General features: G+C 38.3%; 1 protein-coding gene across 3 annotated transcripts; it reads right to left on the bottom strand.

The window, feature by feature from the left end:
- Positions 1–393: 393 nt before the first annotated feature.
- Positions 394–16,672, bottom strand: LOC102221289 (RNA-binding protein 6-like). 3 transcript variants are annotated; one of them, XM_023324682.1, is made up of 22 exons: positions 16,564–16,672; positions 15,933–15,986; positions 11,756–13,211; positions 11,575–11,664; positions 11,402–11,471; positions 10,554–10,627; positions 5,923–5,997; positions 5,524–5,797; positions 5,166–5,424; positions 4,934–5,003; positions 4,485–4,566; positions 4,345–4,403; positions 3,664–3,784; positions 3,441–3,538; positions 2,508–2,852; positions 2,268–2,417; positions 2,115–2,180; positions 1,672–1,896; positions 1,510–1,584; positions 1,303–1,400; positions 1,151–1,202; positions 394–1,066 (listed from the first exon to the last, which is right to left on the bottom strand). In XM_023324682.1, exons 2-22 carry the CDS (start codon positions 15,971–15,973, stop codon positions 971–973), a joined length of 3,876 nt encoding a protein of 1,291 aa, XP_023180450.1. In that variant the 5' UTR covers positions 15,974–15,986; positions 16,564–16,672; the 3' UTR covers positions 394–970. The 3 variants fall into 3 exon arrangements, with proteins under 3 accessions (XP_023180450.1, XP_023180451.1, XP_023180449.1); XM_023324683.1 differs by having other exon boundaries at positions 394–1,063; positions 4,485–4,569; XM_023324681.1 differs by having other exon boundaries at positions 4,485–4,569.
- Positions 16,673–17,086: the final 414 nt, after the last annotated feature.

The following is a 17,086-nucleotide window of genomic DNA, read 5'->3' on the forward strand; positions in this document are numbered from 1 at the left end:
TAGTTTTCCAACAACAAAAAAATCCATATAAAATTACTGTAGGTTTTTGTAAAGCCTGAAAATGTAGTTTTGCTGCCTTGTCTTCAGTAACAGGCTCCCTGTGTTGCAATTCACTGGAAAAGAAACATTGCTTTAGTCATCTGAAATTTAATTTATACAAGCAGGAATATCAGCAAAATCCAACATCTATCACAGCTGAAGTTTTGTGTCCATATTACGCTCAGATGTACTGCCAGCACTGAAATCAAATCCACAGACACACACAGAACAAAAGCTGTTCTTCTAAAGAATGTGGACTCATTTTTTTTTAATGAAATGTCAGAAGGAAGGCTGATTGTTATAAAAACATCCATCGCTGAACAGTAAAACTATATGTAACAAATAAAACGTCACTGGTGGGATATTCAAGTTTATTTACCGAAAAAAATGTTCAGGAGACAAAATCCTGATTAAAACACATGGTTCAGAAGTATTTTTCTTCAAAGGAAAACATCCATTTTTTGGGACAATCTGAACCGCTGCATTCCATGAATGATCAAAACAAGGAAGAATGATATTGTGCCACCTAGTGGTAAGCTAATAACTTTACAAACGTACACCAAGAGACACTGATCTTTACAGTTTACTTTACATGAGCACATATAGCAATTTTACCAAATAAAAAATAAATCAGCTTTAAAATTAATCTGTGGCTAGTGTGAAAGTATAAAAAAGCAGGCTTCTCAAATATACATGCCACAAAAATCAACATGTATTTTTCTGTACAAAATCCATTGCAGGGGAAAACTTTTTAATCATTTAGATCAGTTTTGTTGAGTCTTTTGTTTATTTATCTCAGCGTTTCACATCACAAACTGAGAAATGATGTCCCATAGTAAACACATGCTCATAGAGTCTACACAACTTCTCAAGCAGATGAGGTCGTCATCAAGCAGTTCACATTTTAAAATGAATGTTTATTCAGAAGAGATCACTCAAGTTCCTTAAACCGTGCAAACATGGCTTTGCGTACTGCCTGCTTGTAGGTGTTGTGGTCCCAGGATGGGGACTGGGTTTTTCTTTTCTGCTAGAAAAATGAAAAATAAAAAAAAACACAATTTACTAGATGATTCCTACAAGATTTATTAAACAAAGAAGACAAAACACTTACTTGGACAGGTTCAGCGCCTAAACCTGGCCTCTCACTAGCTTTGTTTGTGTCCCTGAAGATGAAAAATACAAGACAAAATTAAAAAATAATGAATTATCTAGTTTATTTCCCTTTTTTTTTTATTACACTCAGCAATTTCAACTTCAGTCTACCTTGAGCTTCCAGCCCAGTTGCCATGTTGTTGCTGCTGTTGGTGATGCTGTTTCCGTCTTTTCTGTTCTGGCGATCTGGAAGATTCTCTGGTGCTTAGCTGTGGAGAATAAACAGCACATTTAATAACATTCACTATCATTTAAAAAGTATGAACTAATTACATGACTGCTTCAGTTGCAAAAACCCCTTACTTGACAAATACTGACCTGCTTCTCCTGGTTTTCCAAAGCTTCCAGCTCCTTTTTCGACCTCTTGATCTTGAGGTGAATCTCCATGTTTTGCTGTATAAGGAACAGACTGAGTGTTAGAAACTAAACAGGATCTGATTAGATGCCACGACTTTTTATGTATAGAATATGAATTAGTACTTTATGGAGATCAGAGAGCTGCTGGTGGCGGATTAGAGCGTCTTTGTTGGGGAACTGTCTCCTGCACAGCAGACATGCCATTTTCTTCCAGTCTGTAAGTCTGTCCTTCTCCTCCGGCTGGCTCTTTGGAGTGCTTTTAATTGCCTCCTCCTTGTCTTCTTCCACCTCTTCATCGCTTCCAGCTCCGTAGTCTGATGCCAGCAGGCCCAACGAGCCCATTGGACGCTAAAACCAAACCAAAATTTAATAAGGAGCAATAGTCACAAGCCGTGTTGTACTGTATATTAATTTCTCACAGAGGAATACACCATTTCTTAACTGCTTGAAATATGTAACGCTAATTATTCTGTATGAGTTTCAATTTTGAATTGAATTACTTAAATTGAAATTTCAGCTATAATGTAATTTATGAGGATGCAGATGTTTAGGAGAGAACGACTTACTTTAGATTTTTCATCTTTCTTGACAGGAGCAAGAGGCTTTTTAAAAAGATCATCAGCACCTGTGATCTACAGAAACAAAAGAATATTAACAAAAGTTGTAGCTACACCTGTAGAACAACAAAAATTATGAAAAGATGAGGATCAGGTGCCAACCTTCCTCTCAAAAATAGCAAAAGCAGCATCCGCTGACTTCGACTGCCTCTTCTCATCGTCAACTCCAGACTTCAGGACAGGAGATGGAGAACGCACCGTATCTTTCTGACGATTCTGGATCTTTGCCCAGCGCTCCATATCTTTCATTATCTGCAAACAGCAACAACAGAAGAGTTATTCCTCACCTATCTGTTACGCAAAATCCACCATGATATGTGATTACATTACAGGGAACGCCACCTTAACAGCAGCGAGACTTCTCGGTTTCTCGTCTTTGCCGTCCTTGTCTTTTCTCGGAGAGTCCTCATCTTCCTTTCTCTCGGGAACGACAGAGAGAGATTGGACGGATCCATCAGAGCCATCTGCAGAACCAGCAACAGGGGCAGCAGAAGCCTGGGGAGGTGCTGAAGGTTTCTTCATCTCTAATGGGGCATCTGCAGCCGGGTTGGAGAGAATGGCTTGATCTTCTGCAGTCATGGTGGGAGCTGGGTGGGAACCCGCAGAACTCCCTCCTGGAACTGGGATGTAGGTTTTTGATGTTCCATCCCAATACAGGTACTCCTGGGTTTGAGCGTTGTAGAAATACTAAACAGAAAATATAGAAAATTAGGGAATTATTTAGCAAAATATCCCCCCAAAAAAGCAATGCGTAAAAAAAAAGAAATTTTTTTTCAAAATCTAAAATTCACAAAACCTGCGAATTTGTGAAAGGAAAATCAGGTTTACATATTTATTTTTAATTACAACACATGCTGTGAACGTATACAAGGTAACTTATTAATAAAAAATGTAAAATTGATTTCTTGACAAGCATTGATGAAGCAAAATGTTTTTGTGAGAATGTTTTGTAAGAAAGAGAAAACCTGAGTAATGCCCACAATGAACAAGATCTGGCTTTCTCTGTTTTCAGCTCTGGTGGACCGACTGCATCAAGAAAAGATTTTAGATGCCACTAAAGACAGACGACAACATTGCAAAACCTCACTGCAGAGTAAACAATGGGATGTTTTCAATTAGAAGCTTCATTAGCTTCGCAGCAATTAGAAATGTATCAATCACACTTTTCCATGGTTTATTTAAAGTACTGCATATTCCTGACAATGTAAGCTGGTTTGGCTCTTGACCTCAGTGGCGCTAAAGACAGAACTGCACATTTATGTTCTGGATTCTCACCCTTGAGTTTGGATCGTAGTACAGTGTCGTCTCCGGATCGTAGTAGAAGCCTGATGTTGAATCATACAAGTAACTGGACGTGTCTGGAGTTTCAGAACCTGGAGAAAGTTTGAAATTTTACACGTCTTCAGAATTTAATAGCTGATTTATAATCTAAAGTGGGTTTTATATTTTTATGAATATTACCAACTTCCAATAGTTCTCTAAATCCATGCTTTCTCACCATAAATGTAAGTCTGTGATCCTTCTGGTGGGGGCTGCATTTCAGCTGAATCTGTGGGAACATGAAGTCCACCAGTTTGGAGTGCTGGGGCTGCAGTAGCAGTTTTATTATAGTCCATTCCCTGCATAAAAAAATGTTCAGTGTTCAAATTTTAGAAAACCAAGCAGAGTCTCACGTTAGATTTTTACTTCAGTAGAATAATAAAAAAGTGAACCTTGAATACATTTCTTTCATTTTGATGTGCATGGTGTACATCTAATGACTGCAAGATTCAGTTTCGTAGACAATTACAATTTTTACATAACACCAGAGAACCAACGTGACACCATGGCCATTAGAGTTAGTATTGGTGGTGTTTGCAGTGGAGACACATGCAAAATCTTGCCAAAATATAAAATCCACCTGTTAATAAATACTGGACCAGATAACAGACATTAAACTAAGACCAGTTGATAGCATGGCTTGCCAAATCATCAGTGACTATAGAAACGTCCCACTGGAAGCTCAACAACTGTGATTATCATCCATGGTTATGGAGGCCGTGACGTAACATGTCTGCATTAAAAGTCATTTTTAATTATGTTATGTACAAAATTTGGGATATTTGAATTGGAGTACTGAAATAAAACTAAATGATAATCGCATTTACTGTAATCCATCTGTTAATAGTATGAAACCTACCAGACTAAGGCTGGGGTCTGACGAAGTAGCAGGATTCATGTTGATATTCATTAAATCTCCTAGTAGTAAAAATAACATGTTTAGGTATTTCAGTACAAAATTTCGTTACAAAAAACCCCAAGAAGTATCTGAATAGTCACCTTGCATTGCAACATCTGTTGCAGGAACGCCAACCATAGGAAGCAGTAGAGGATGCAAGTACTGTGGAGGTGGTGGGAACGGCTGCTGTAATAAAACACCAGTCTGTCAGATTTGGCTAGTCAGTTTTTCCAACAAAATTCAAATGTTACATATAGATATCACACAAAGCTGAAACAGTCTGAACAAGTTTCAGTTGTTGCTTAATATGGTAAAAATGAAAACAAGGTATTTAAAACTCTGAATGCTGCCCCTGCTAATGTGCTTATCTGCTCTTATTGTGCACTTTAATCTGTTCGACCACTGTTTAAATATTCTTATTTAACTTTCTATAGCACTCGCAGGTTATGCCTCAGTTCACAGTAAAACTGACAGAGTTAAAAGCAGCTGGAAAAGTAAAGCTTATAAAGTAAAGCTGTTTTATATGATCTTGTCTCTACATAAAACTTACTCCTGTCATGGTGTCTTCAGATGGATGCCCAGCCATTGAAAGGTTTGGTGCATCATAATCTCGTTTCAAACTAAAGCAGAAAAAAAAATTCCAAGTCAATTCAATAAAAAAATTATTGATTAAATACAATCAATCAAATTAAAACAAAAATTAATAAAAGGAATCAAGCAGAAGAAATAGATTTTCAACAGAAGATGGGTGAAAAGGGAAGACTTCACTCATGGAGACTCACTTCTGGTTCTTGAGAGGTCTTGCGATTTCAGCATGGACTCTGACTCCATCGATACACAGCGGTCTGGGTTTGGTGATAAGCTCCACCAAACGCCTTACTTGCTCGTGGGAGTCCATGTCGACAAAGCAGAAGCACTTTGTTCCAGGGGGCTTTCCCTTCACTAAACGAACGTTTCTCTCATCCAGATACGCAAATGGATCCAAAGCTTTTAGGATGGTCTCTACTGTGGTGGTGGGTTTCACATTCTTGATTATCATCGCTATAAAAAGCAAACAAAATTAAAAAACCTTGAGTTAATAGTCCTTAAAAAAACAACAAAAAACAGAAAGAGATATGGAACAAGTTTAGGTCAACATACTTTTGCTGTCTTTGAATACAGACTTGAGGTGGTCTGACATGTGAAGAGGGTTGCGGTTATGTGACGACTCTCCTGGAAGCTCAGGTTGTTCTTGTTGGTGCTGCTGGTCGACCTGCTGCTGCCACGCCTCTGGGGTCAGGTCAGTGTTACGCTGAAACGGAGTTAGCTCCTCTACAGGACCTTTGGTGTTTTGGTTGGTCCTCAGATTGTCTAAAGGCTTGTCTGATGGGGGTAAATGTGAGTCCAGGGTTGGAGGTCCTCTGTGATCTGGTTCCTGTTAGAAAAAATAGACAAAGACAAAAAGGTAAAAAGATATTAAAATATTTCTCAATGGGCAAACAGCCAAGTACTGCCTTCTTACATAATGACGAAAATTAATAATTTTGTAATCATACTCACAAGAAGAACTCTTTCACACTCATTTGGCTGGACGTACTCCATAGCAGATGTTCTAGTGCCAACCTTTATAGATCCCTGGAAAACAAACAGGCAATGCAGTTAGAAGTCCACCACATCAGTGACCCAGCTATGATGACATCCAGCATGCACTATGGGAGGTTTTATCCGTCCCGTATAATGCAGAGAGTAAAACGGCTCAGCAGTTATTGGTGTGGAGCCCGGTACCGTCGCCTTGCCGCACACTAGCCATTTATCTTCCAGAGTAGGGTATCTTCAAAGAAGGTAGCATTTCGGACTCTGGCGTTTGTTGATTTTATTCATCATTTACGCGTCTCCTACTCTACCCATGGGTCAAACAGTTTTGCGATTCATACCATGTCTGACCACAGTAAAAGCTTCTCACCATTTCTAAAGTTGAAAGAAATATCCTTGGATAGGCCTCAAAAAATGTGCAGAGCCTAACGCAGATGCAACTTTATTTGGACCATAAGTTAACAAGTCGAGATGCAATGATCTGGCTTTTTCGGGACGACATCAAAGATTTGACGAATCCGACTTTTTTTTTCCTACGGACGATAGTATCAAAGAAGATGTGTTGTAAAGCCTTTTGGTAGAACTAGCAGGTTAAACTCAACTGATAGTAGAAGAAATGCCTAACCTGTATTTGATTTTAAGTAACATCATATTGGTTGAAATGTTTGCCAATAGGAACAAGTTCTTAGTTTTGGCCAGTTCACAACTGCCTACAGAAAAGAATAAAAACACTTTTTGGTGTTCGACTTTCTTATCACTGATCAGGGCAGATCAAGGGAAAATTGGCAAACTCTGTCCTCTGTCTGCTTGATCTAATAATAAGCTTTCTGAGTTTTACAGTTATAGTTCAAAGTCTGAAATTTATAACATAAGAAGACTACAAATCTTAATATAACCTTTCTTTAAATTGACATTTCTTATTTCTTTTTGGGGAAAAAATGGTACATTAAGCTAGACTGCACCAGCTGATATTAACATCATCAACATCATAACCAAAAGAAGATCCAGAGCATGGCTAACACAGTGCTGGGCTAAAGATGCTCCAGAACAATTGTAGCCAGGACAAAGTGAGACAGATGTCAGGGTTTCCCTCTGTGCATCATAAGCCTGGCGGGCCACCAGGCTTTACTTGTGCCCCCACCAGGCTAAGCATTGCTTATTTAAGTTTTTTTTTTATGTTTGCATTTTTAAGATTTTATAGTCAGTGTTCAGATATTAATCTTTCAATAACACAATTATCAAGTGATATTTTCAAATTTCCTGTCAACTTTAAATATTTCTTAACTCAAAAACACAGTGGGCCGCTGGATGAATGACTGCCCTAGCACCCAACCACCGGGCTTAGCAAGTTTTCTGGGGGAAACCTTTGATGTGAAATAGTCCATAAAGGGGGTTCCAATTTTCTTTTAAGTTTATTATTTCTAATCGTTACTAGATATTAAGGAGCTTTAAAAAACACATTGGAAAATAGTTTTTAACACCAAAAACTAAGTTTGCATTTGGATGGCACATACAAACACAACTTCACCCGAGAGTCACTCTCACAGCAGATTCTCCAAAAAACGAACAATGTCTTCATCAACATCTCCTTCCATCTGACCTTACTGCCTCAAAAATAAATCTATAGCTTAAAAGTTTCCTCAAGAACTACCAAAAAAGTTACAATTTACACTTAAAAATAGCTAACTGATGATAGTGAGGATGCTGCGTCTGTGGTCCCATAGTTCTCTGATAATGACGCAACCACAACTCCTTTCTAAGAGTCACATTTTGATTTATCCCATTCAAGTTGGTTTGGGAAGAACACAGAACAGCTTTCAGAGCAAGTAGATAGAAGCCACTGGAACCAAAGAGGGCAGAGCTTACCCAGCAGCACCAACACGAGCACATGTATGAAATAAGTGATATACCAAGTAACACAGAGCGAACACGGTCATAATCTTCATGCTGGCCATCCAAATTCATTCAATGTCTTCCATTCTCAAGAAGCTTTCTGGAGCAGATTCTGCTGATGAATGCATTTTTTCAGATTAAACCAAGATTCCTCCGGTTGAGTTGTTCCTCTTGCGATCTGAATTTGTGTGCTGTTGTCATATGAGAAATTGTAGCTCGATCGCATTCCCATCATTGAACTTACAAATTTCTGATTACACCTAGAGGCAAATAACACCAGTTGCTCAAGCTCAACCTTTAATTTTGCGTAGACACAAATAATCACAAGGTATGCAGAACACGTTTAGGTCATGCATTGAAGATATGATCCAAGAACAGTTCAGTTCAAGCAATTAAAGGTCTACTCAATCCACGTGAAAAACCCGAAAATAGAAGCCAGCTGCAACCATCAATACAAGTCAGTCCACCAAGTGGCTTTAATAATGCCACGCAGAAGTTGCGTAGAAATAATAAAAAAACAATAATCACAAGAATAATTAGAATAAAAGGCAATCAAATCTATTATAGATAAGAGGTACAAAACGCTTGAATCTTAAGACAGAAATTCTGGCTCATCTGCTGAGCATCAAGATAAATTGGACAAAAACACAAAATGACAAAGTGCTGAAGCAATCTAAACAAGGACAAAAACAGACTCGCTATGCTAAAAACCTTGAGCGCAGTTTCAAACAATCCAAAAGCTCAGAAAAGATGGAAAGTCAGAGCATCTGCATTTAGAAAAGCGCACACCTGCACCGTACCAGTCAACCACATGAAAACCGCTACGGAAAAAAGTTATTTAAATTCATCCCAGTCAACTGAAAACCAAACATAGCCACTTAAGAGTTCTCAAAGAGTTTGACATAACCAGCAAAACTAAAATTACATACAAAATCTGGGGAAAATTAAAACCAAACTAAAGTTAAACATAACAGAGGACGCATTGAACTTCTTGGCCAATGAATTTAGAAGATTTAAGACTTCAAATGCCACTTAAGAATTTTAAGCCTTAGCTTTCACAAACTCTTCGCAAGCTTACTAACTAGTCAACTAAAGCAACAAAACATAGAGCTGCTAAAAAAATGATAAATTGCTGATATTTACTTAAAAAAGATTATAGAACAACTTTCTCTTAGTTGGTTGCCATTCAACCTTGTTTAAGAAAACAAAATGTTCCCAGAATCTGCCTTAGTTCTTAGTTTGGATTATTCACACAAAACAAAGGGAACTCAGTTTCACATTAGAGTGCACTTGGACACATGAAACCAACATCGCAGAATCAGTAAAATGACAACGGCATTCAAGTAGTTCATTGCTTACAACCCAATCTCCTGCTTCAAACATCAATCTGTCAGGGTTTCTATCAGATGAACATTTAGCATTACTTTCAACACTCTATAGAGCCAAAACAAAGTCACAAATAAAAAATTTAAAAAAAGATAAAAAAGAGGAACATGTCTGAAATGGGCTGTTGCTAGCCCGCCCATTACCGTTTTACACAATTGTGCACAATTCTCATCTTCCTTCAGTGCCATTTCTGGTCTTTCTCCCGTCGAGCTTGATTTCTCTGGTTGAATTTCAACCAGGCCAATCAGTGAACAGATGGCGAAGTTGCAAACAATGAAGTTTTTTTTCTGCACTGACTTCGAATTGCAGCTTGCTTGTGACTTTACCAATGGCAGCGGAGGATGTAAACGAAACCGTTCAGTCCGTCTTGGCCACACTTCCAAATATTGAATTAAGATTAAAAGCCGCCTTGTTCCCTCTGAACAGTGGGGGATGTTTGCTTAAAGCACAGGCAATTTTCAGTAAGATTCAGAGCGTTGAACTGGCACATTTTATACATCGCGGGCAAACCTTAGCGATTGCGTAAAATTTAAAACTTCAACAGTGTTCATGCCTCCAGGAAGAAATTGTTTCTCAATAGCCAAGGGTACAGACCCTCTGTACGAACCAAAGCGCAGAACAAGGGTTTTTACCAGGCTAGGTTGTTACCGTCATGCTGATAACTTGCACCATATGGCTAAACTGAGGAAAAAAGAAAATGTTTAAACATCCATTAAATCCTAAAATTAGAAATGTTCACTCTATATTTGCAGATGAAGTATTGTTCAATAAGATGGCTGGATTTTCCAACATTATCCTACAATAAAGGCACGACGAAGCATTATAAGGACTGATGTTCAAAAGAAAAATGCTGCCTCTGAGCACTGCTTAAAACATGTGAGTGATGAGTTTGCGTCTCAAACAAATACTTTACACAGCAAATACCTCTTACTTTTGTTATTTAGGTTTTAAAAAATAGTGCTAGAACTGAAAAACTATTATTAAAAATTAATGTAAGTATTACTTAAAACACTAGATGAATGTTGAAGTCTCAGGTGGAATGAATTGGGACTATTTTCTGTTTCATGACGAAATGCTTGTTAGCTAGTGTGCAGCTAAATACGAGAAGTTAGCTCTGTCAAGCCAGGTTTTTTCTGAAATTACTGAATAACAACTTCAGTAACATGATTTTGTGGATATATAATGATGACAGCAAGATATTTAGGATCAACATTTTGGATTAAAGCCCCTTCCCAACACCCCAGCTACTGAGTGCCCTCTCAACCCCTTGTAATCCAGATGGGAGAGACAGCCGTCTCAGAGTGACGAGGATGGGCCACCTTGTTGGACTCCATGAAGTGGACTGCATCCTCGAGGTTTAAAAACTCCACATAGGCCATATCGTAGCTGTAACCTGGGGACAGCATTTGAAATACAGATGGGTTTTTGTTAGTCAAGGTCAGAAATAGAAAAATAAGCATTCGTGAAAACATCGAGATCACTGAGAGTGCATTTTCACAGATTAACTGAAACACATACCTTTTTGAGACAACTTTTGTTTGATTTATTTTTTCTGGTTACTAGGCCATTTACTACAGCTTAGATAACCAAGACAAGTCATTGGGTTCAAGATTCCCAAACAAATGACTGTAAATGTTTGCATGGCGTGAACCAAAGATAGTTCAATGGCGTTTGGAAACATCAAGATGGAAATATGAACTTAGGGCATCTCCTTTAATAAAAGACTTGGAATGATGTAGACATTTGTGGTGCAAATATAAATGAAGTTTTACTCTACAGCACTTTTTCTGTTTTACATACGTAACATGAACCGTGCGATACCGAGACAGTTTTCATTTTTCGTTCAGCAAGATATGTTTTTCGATAATGGACAATCCTTCTATCCCAGATCTTCTGTGAAACACTTAATATCACTCCAAAGGTTGCCAGTTAGGAAACCCTCTCTTAATCCCCAAATGAGTCATCCTCGGATAACAAAGGTTGGCAGAACAGAATTCCCCCGAAACGTATTTTCACTGAGCGAGTTCACAGACACCACCAACAACAAAAGCAAACAAGAACAAAAAAAAAAGGCGAAGTTTCACATTTTGTTTCAGCGAAATATCGAGGGACATATTAGCGATCGACTGCCCCAAACAAATTACAAGAGAAGAACCTCAATTCTTACCTGGCACAACATTTTGGATTTTTATCCCCTGCATCGGTACGCCATCACGGACTGCAAAGGCTCCAAGAATCTGAAAGAAGGAGAGTCCTAGTTGATAACAGCACTCAGCCTGTGCAATTACAATTGCCCAAATTTATAATGTTAACTGAAAGTTGTACTTCTTTTAAAATTACCTGATCCACTGAGTCAGTCTTTGGAATACCACTTATGGATATAATATTCGAAACTTTGTCCTTCACTGATGCATTCCTGTAATCTCGATCCTTTCAGAGAATGGTTATTGGATATAAACCAGAACATGAAAATTACAAAAACAATGTCTTCACAATAAATAGTCAGAAAAAAAACACATACCTGGGAACCAGAATCTGTGAATTTTGAAGGTGTAATTGGATTAGGGTCCTTTACAAATTTTTCTGTGGGAGGAAGTTCTTCGTGTTTGTAATCAAACACCCTTCTTGATGCTGTTCTGTAATCTATGTCCCTGTAGTCCTGATCTTTTGCTTGAATTGTGCTGTTACTTTGGTAATCCTCTTCCTCCCCTAATTTTTCCCTAAAAGGTATTTGTTCAGGTGGGCCGTCTTTAATCTTTCTAAAAGAATCACTTGGCTCCTTAATCTCACGTGAAGGTTTATTTTGTTCTTCAAGGTATGGGACCCTTTCATCATGACTCATTTTATTCTGGATATACTTCGGATCCCTTTCTCTGGACCATTCTTTATCGTTTCTACTGCAACGACTTGTTAGAGGGTTTGTTTCTGGCATCAGATGATCCTGTGGACCCTTCTTGCCAGGTATTGGGGGGTCTATAGAAGGAAAGTGGTCCCGCTTGTGAAACGGTGGTGGGTCCCTCACATTCACATTGCTGCCGAGACCAACAGGGAAACTAGTATCAGGTCCACCTTTCAAATCTTTCCCCAAAAAAGGATTCTTGTCCTTTTGACGGCTCTTCCATTCTTCTGCGAGAGTCATCTCCTCGCCACTTCGATAATCCATTAGGGGGCTACCGCTTGCATCGGGGTAATCTCTACATCCAACAGTGTCTCCTGGACCCTTAAACTCTGGCCTCCGACCAAGAACATCTGGGGCCATGTCTAATCTTTCCCGTTCAGCTGGAGGGAACTCACCTGGACCAAATCTTAAAGGAGAACGGTCCCTATCTCTGAAGTCGACAGCTGGTCCAGGCCGATTCCTGAAGTCCATATCAGATTCAAATTTACCTCTTGGGTTGAATGGTGGCCCTTCTCTTCCATCTTTATCCATGAGTCTCCTTTCATGTGGCGGTAAGTCCATCTCATAGCGATCAGCATCACCAATACCCCCTGGGTGCCTGTCAGGCATGTCCCTAAATCCATCATCTCGTTCCATTCGATCCATGGGAAAGCCTCTTCTTCCATCAATATCAGGCCTGTCAAAGCGGTTCATGTCATTATGGAATATTTCTCTGTCCCTCATGTTTGAAAATCTGTTGTCTGGTTCCCATGGAGGCATACCCCTCCCTCCTAAATCCCTGCCTGGCCCACGAAAACCAGGGTTTTCAACAATTTGGTCTCTAATGGAAATTTCAACATGCCTCCTAGGATGGAAGTCTTGATCATTCCTGGGCATGAAGAAATCTCTGTTTGGACCTCTTCCTCGCATATCACCTGGAGCCATATCATGACCTCTCATGGGAAAACCATCCATCCTTCGCTGGTCCATAGGTGGAAAATCAAGCAGTCTAGGGCCCCTATGGCCCATGTTCATGCCATCTCTATAATCAGGCATTGGACGATCTCGACCCCAAAACATCTCTCCACGGTGATCACCACTGAAAGGTAAATAATTCTATTAGTGTGTTGATTAATTCAAAACAGACAATTGCTTAGGGTCAACTTGATTTTTTTGGTTTTGGTTTCTTTATTTGCCAATTTGTTATCCAATTTTAAATCTCAGCATTGGTATTTTGTCACTGTAAACAAACAGTGTTTTTACATATGTGCTTAATTCATATCAGTTTATTTTTTGGTGTAGTTAAGGATTTTCATACAGTGGTAGAATAAAAATACTTGTTGAATATACATCTGACTATTATCAGAAAAATCCCTGTTTCAGCAAGTCCATTCTTACACAATAAGACAGATCACAACCCTTGATAAAGGACACAATATATTGTAAATATATTCTGAGAATAAATGTTTGGATGCATAATTGTTAGCTAATACATTCCAAGAGTCATGAATGCACATTGTGCATGGCAATAAGATGTTCAGCCTGTGCAGGGATGAAAATGCTGAAGTACACAGTGAGTGTGTTGGAAATAGAAGAAAAATTTATATTTTATAAAAATGTATATTTTTTATATTTAAATTTATATATATTTCAACAAATATTCAGAAACTTGTGGAACTAATTTAAGGAGAAAGTCTGGCTCCTTGTAAACAATCTATGTTGAAATCAGGGGTGGATAAAAGACCTTTGAAGAGTTATAGAAAACAAGCAAAAGCAGGAAAAAATAAAGATTTCAGCTTAGTCTAAGACATTAAAGTTAGTTATCAACTCAAGGACCTGTTCAGACCTTATATTCATCTATATCAATCGGACTAGAGCTGAAACGAGGAGAGATTGGCTCAAACTACATTAGACTGATTCTAAGCAAATTATCAAGAGTGTTTTACGGTCTGAAAGCAAACTGTGCAGAGATACTATTCGGACAACTCGCTTACAAAAGCAGAGCAGCACAGTCATTACCTGCATGTGTCTCAGTTTAGAATAATGCACTTTAGAAACAGCATGCTCAAAATCAAGAACAGCTGCAGCAGCTGTTGGGTAATATAAAATAAAGATCTATCCACAAAAGTATTCAGAAGAAAACATGACAAAAAGTTGAGCAGTAAGGAGGTAAATGAGAAAGCCAACTGCACTGCTGTTGACACCAATTGCTCCATCATTGCCAGACAAAGCAAAGTGTTGAGTGTTGATGTTCATTCATTCAGGGATCAGGTGATGTGTGCAACAAAGTTGAATAGAAACAGGTGATAGCAACTGGTAAGACGTTTGGGTTTTACAGGTGGGAGGCTACAGCAAGTTAAAAATGAATGCAGAGTGGAAACCCAGTGAACAGTAACTTAATTAATGAGATGCAGCTTGTCCACGCTAAGGGAACAATAAAAAAAATGTATTAAATGCATTGATCACTTTAAACACAGGTGTCAAGGATTGGTGTCCTGCAACTTTCAGATGTGTCTCTGCTTCAAGACACCTGAATTAAATAATTAGGTCATTAACAGGACTTGTCTGCAGATTGAGGAGCTAATTCAGCCACTGGATTCTGGGTTGTTGCACCAGTGACACATGTAAAAATGCTGGACAGCACACCCCCTCCACAACCCTGTTGACTGTTTCAAAGTAATACTGGCTACTAGACCACAATCCCTGTTTTGCCTTACATATTAGCACTGACTGGTGAATGGCTGTTAAAATAAAACAATCTAAAACTGTGCTAATCAGTGAATGCACCATTTGCAACCTCTACCATTGATAACACTCTAAGCAACACTCTTTGTTTAAAGGGAAGTCAGAGGCCACTGGAAAGGAAACAGTATTTTCCATGACATTTGTTGTTCATGAAAAACGGAGTGAGAGTGATACTTTGAGAACATAAGAAACAGGCTCAACTTACTACATCAATGTTAATCTGCTTTTATCCTTTTGAGCTTTTAGTCTCCTTTATGGAACATCCTGGATTTGGAAATGTTGGCAGCCTTTTGGCCAACTATATGTTTTGGAACGAATACACATTCTCCATGGAGTACACACAGGAAGCCTGCTGTTTTTACTCATGCTGCTTGCACTAGCCATGTTAATTACTGATGTAGATTAAATTAAATTTCAAATCATTGTAGATTTTAAAAAAGTATTATCCTGTTTTACAGCACTGCCTCTTCTGCGATGAACTAATGAGTGCTCACTGCTGGGAAACCAAGTTAAAAAATGTATCCTCTTCTTTTACCCAATTATAATATAGTTTTTAAAAACAAAATCACAATAGACTAATATCTGTTTAATTAGGGCAAAACTTTACTAAAACAAGATTAGAAATCAGCCACACAGCATCATAAACTTGTGCATTACGGTATATCCAATTAAAACGTCAATTGCCTTTTGGATTGTTATTCCAATCTGATACAAATAGTAGAGCCCGAGATGGTAAAATGATTACAGAGCAAGTCTGAATTATTCTAAGGACAGATGAGAACATTGAGAGGAAGGAAAAGTGGATTCATGACAACCATTTTTTTGTCCTTGTAATATTCAATTAATATCAACATTTCCTGCTTATCATGGTGCCCTAGTTTTGAACAGTCGTGTTAAAAAGTGCCAGCTATACTTAAACAAAATGCAATGTAAGAACAGGACCTTACAACTGACTGTTGTTTCTAGACACTACATCAAAACAGAAATGCAGTACAAACCGAGCAAGTGCATATTTCTTACTAATAACATAAGGTTGCTATAAATGTGTCATTAAGTACCAAAGATGTTTCCTTACCGGAAGGGTGGTCTTCCCCGAGGTCCCGATCCATCCCACATGTTTACAATTATTCTATATTTAGAAAAAAAATAAATATCAGGATCGTTCGAGCTATACAGGAGGGCGCAACACTGTGTCCAGTAAAATAGCACCCCCAATAAATAATCATAAACCCGGTTGCTCTTTAAACAACTGACTTTATAAGTGCAACTTATTTTATTTTAGCAGCACTGTTATTTAATGGCACGACGTAGATTCTTTGAAGATGGCTGCAACAACGTCAGCTAAGTGACAGAAATGACTGGGGGAGTGACTGTTAATAATGGTGGCCGGCTAACTGTAGCTTCCACAACAAGGCCCATTACATCTCCGTAAAAACACAAGCAGAAAAGTCAGAAATTACAGCACTGCATTAGGATTCAGAGGAATTGCACTAATTAACACGGATGCGACTTAACACAAAAAACCTGATTTTGACGTGAATTCAAAGAAAGAAACAAGTCATCCGGTGACGCTTTGAGCTCTCATGACAAGCTAACGCTCAACAGAGAGTTGAGCGTTTAATCTGCGTTTAATCTTAACCTAAACAGTCTCTACCACAGGGATTAGACTTAAACATTGCTAAAAATATTTCATCTAGAAAACCCACCTTGGCTGTTCTTAGGGCTTAGTTTTTAATTAGAAATATTTTCAACGAGTTTCTCGTTGAAAGAACTAAAACAAAAATGGAAACGATGATGCTTCTTCTACGTTGTGAATTAATGGTTGCCAGCTAATCCTCTTAATAGCGTCACCTACTGGGCAGGAGGGTGTAAGAGAAAACAATGTTTTTCATTTTTGCTTTGCAACGACTTATTTATTCACAATTAACTATCTGGAAAATATTCAGATTTGATTAATCTCAATAAGTTCAAGTATCTGATTTTAGCTTTAGTGTAAATGCTCAGCTAAACTCAAACATTGCAATTTCTTCACTTCCGCTTCACTTTTTTCTCTCTCTGGTGTTGCTATTCAAATCCTGGTGCATAACAGATGTCGCATAATTCCAAAAATAAAACGGATATGAGTAGTTTAAACAATAAAACTCTGTTTTATGCCAGTGCCTCATGCATAGAAATCATCAATTAGTTTGTTCAAAAGTCCAAGTCTTTTATAAATGATTTTAATGATCA

The sequence above is a fragment of the Xiphophorus maculatus genome, chromosome 20 (genome assembly GCF_002775205.1).
Source record: "Xiphophorus maculatus strain JP 163 A chromosome 20, X_maculatus-5.0-male, whole genome shotgun sequence".
Classification (NCBI taxonomy): Eukaryota; Metazoa; Chordata; class Actinopteri; order Cyprinodontiformes; family Poeciliidae; genus Xiphophorus; species Xiphophorus maculatus.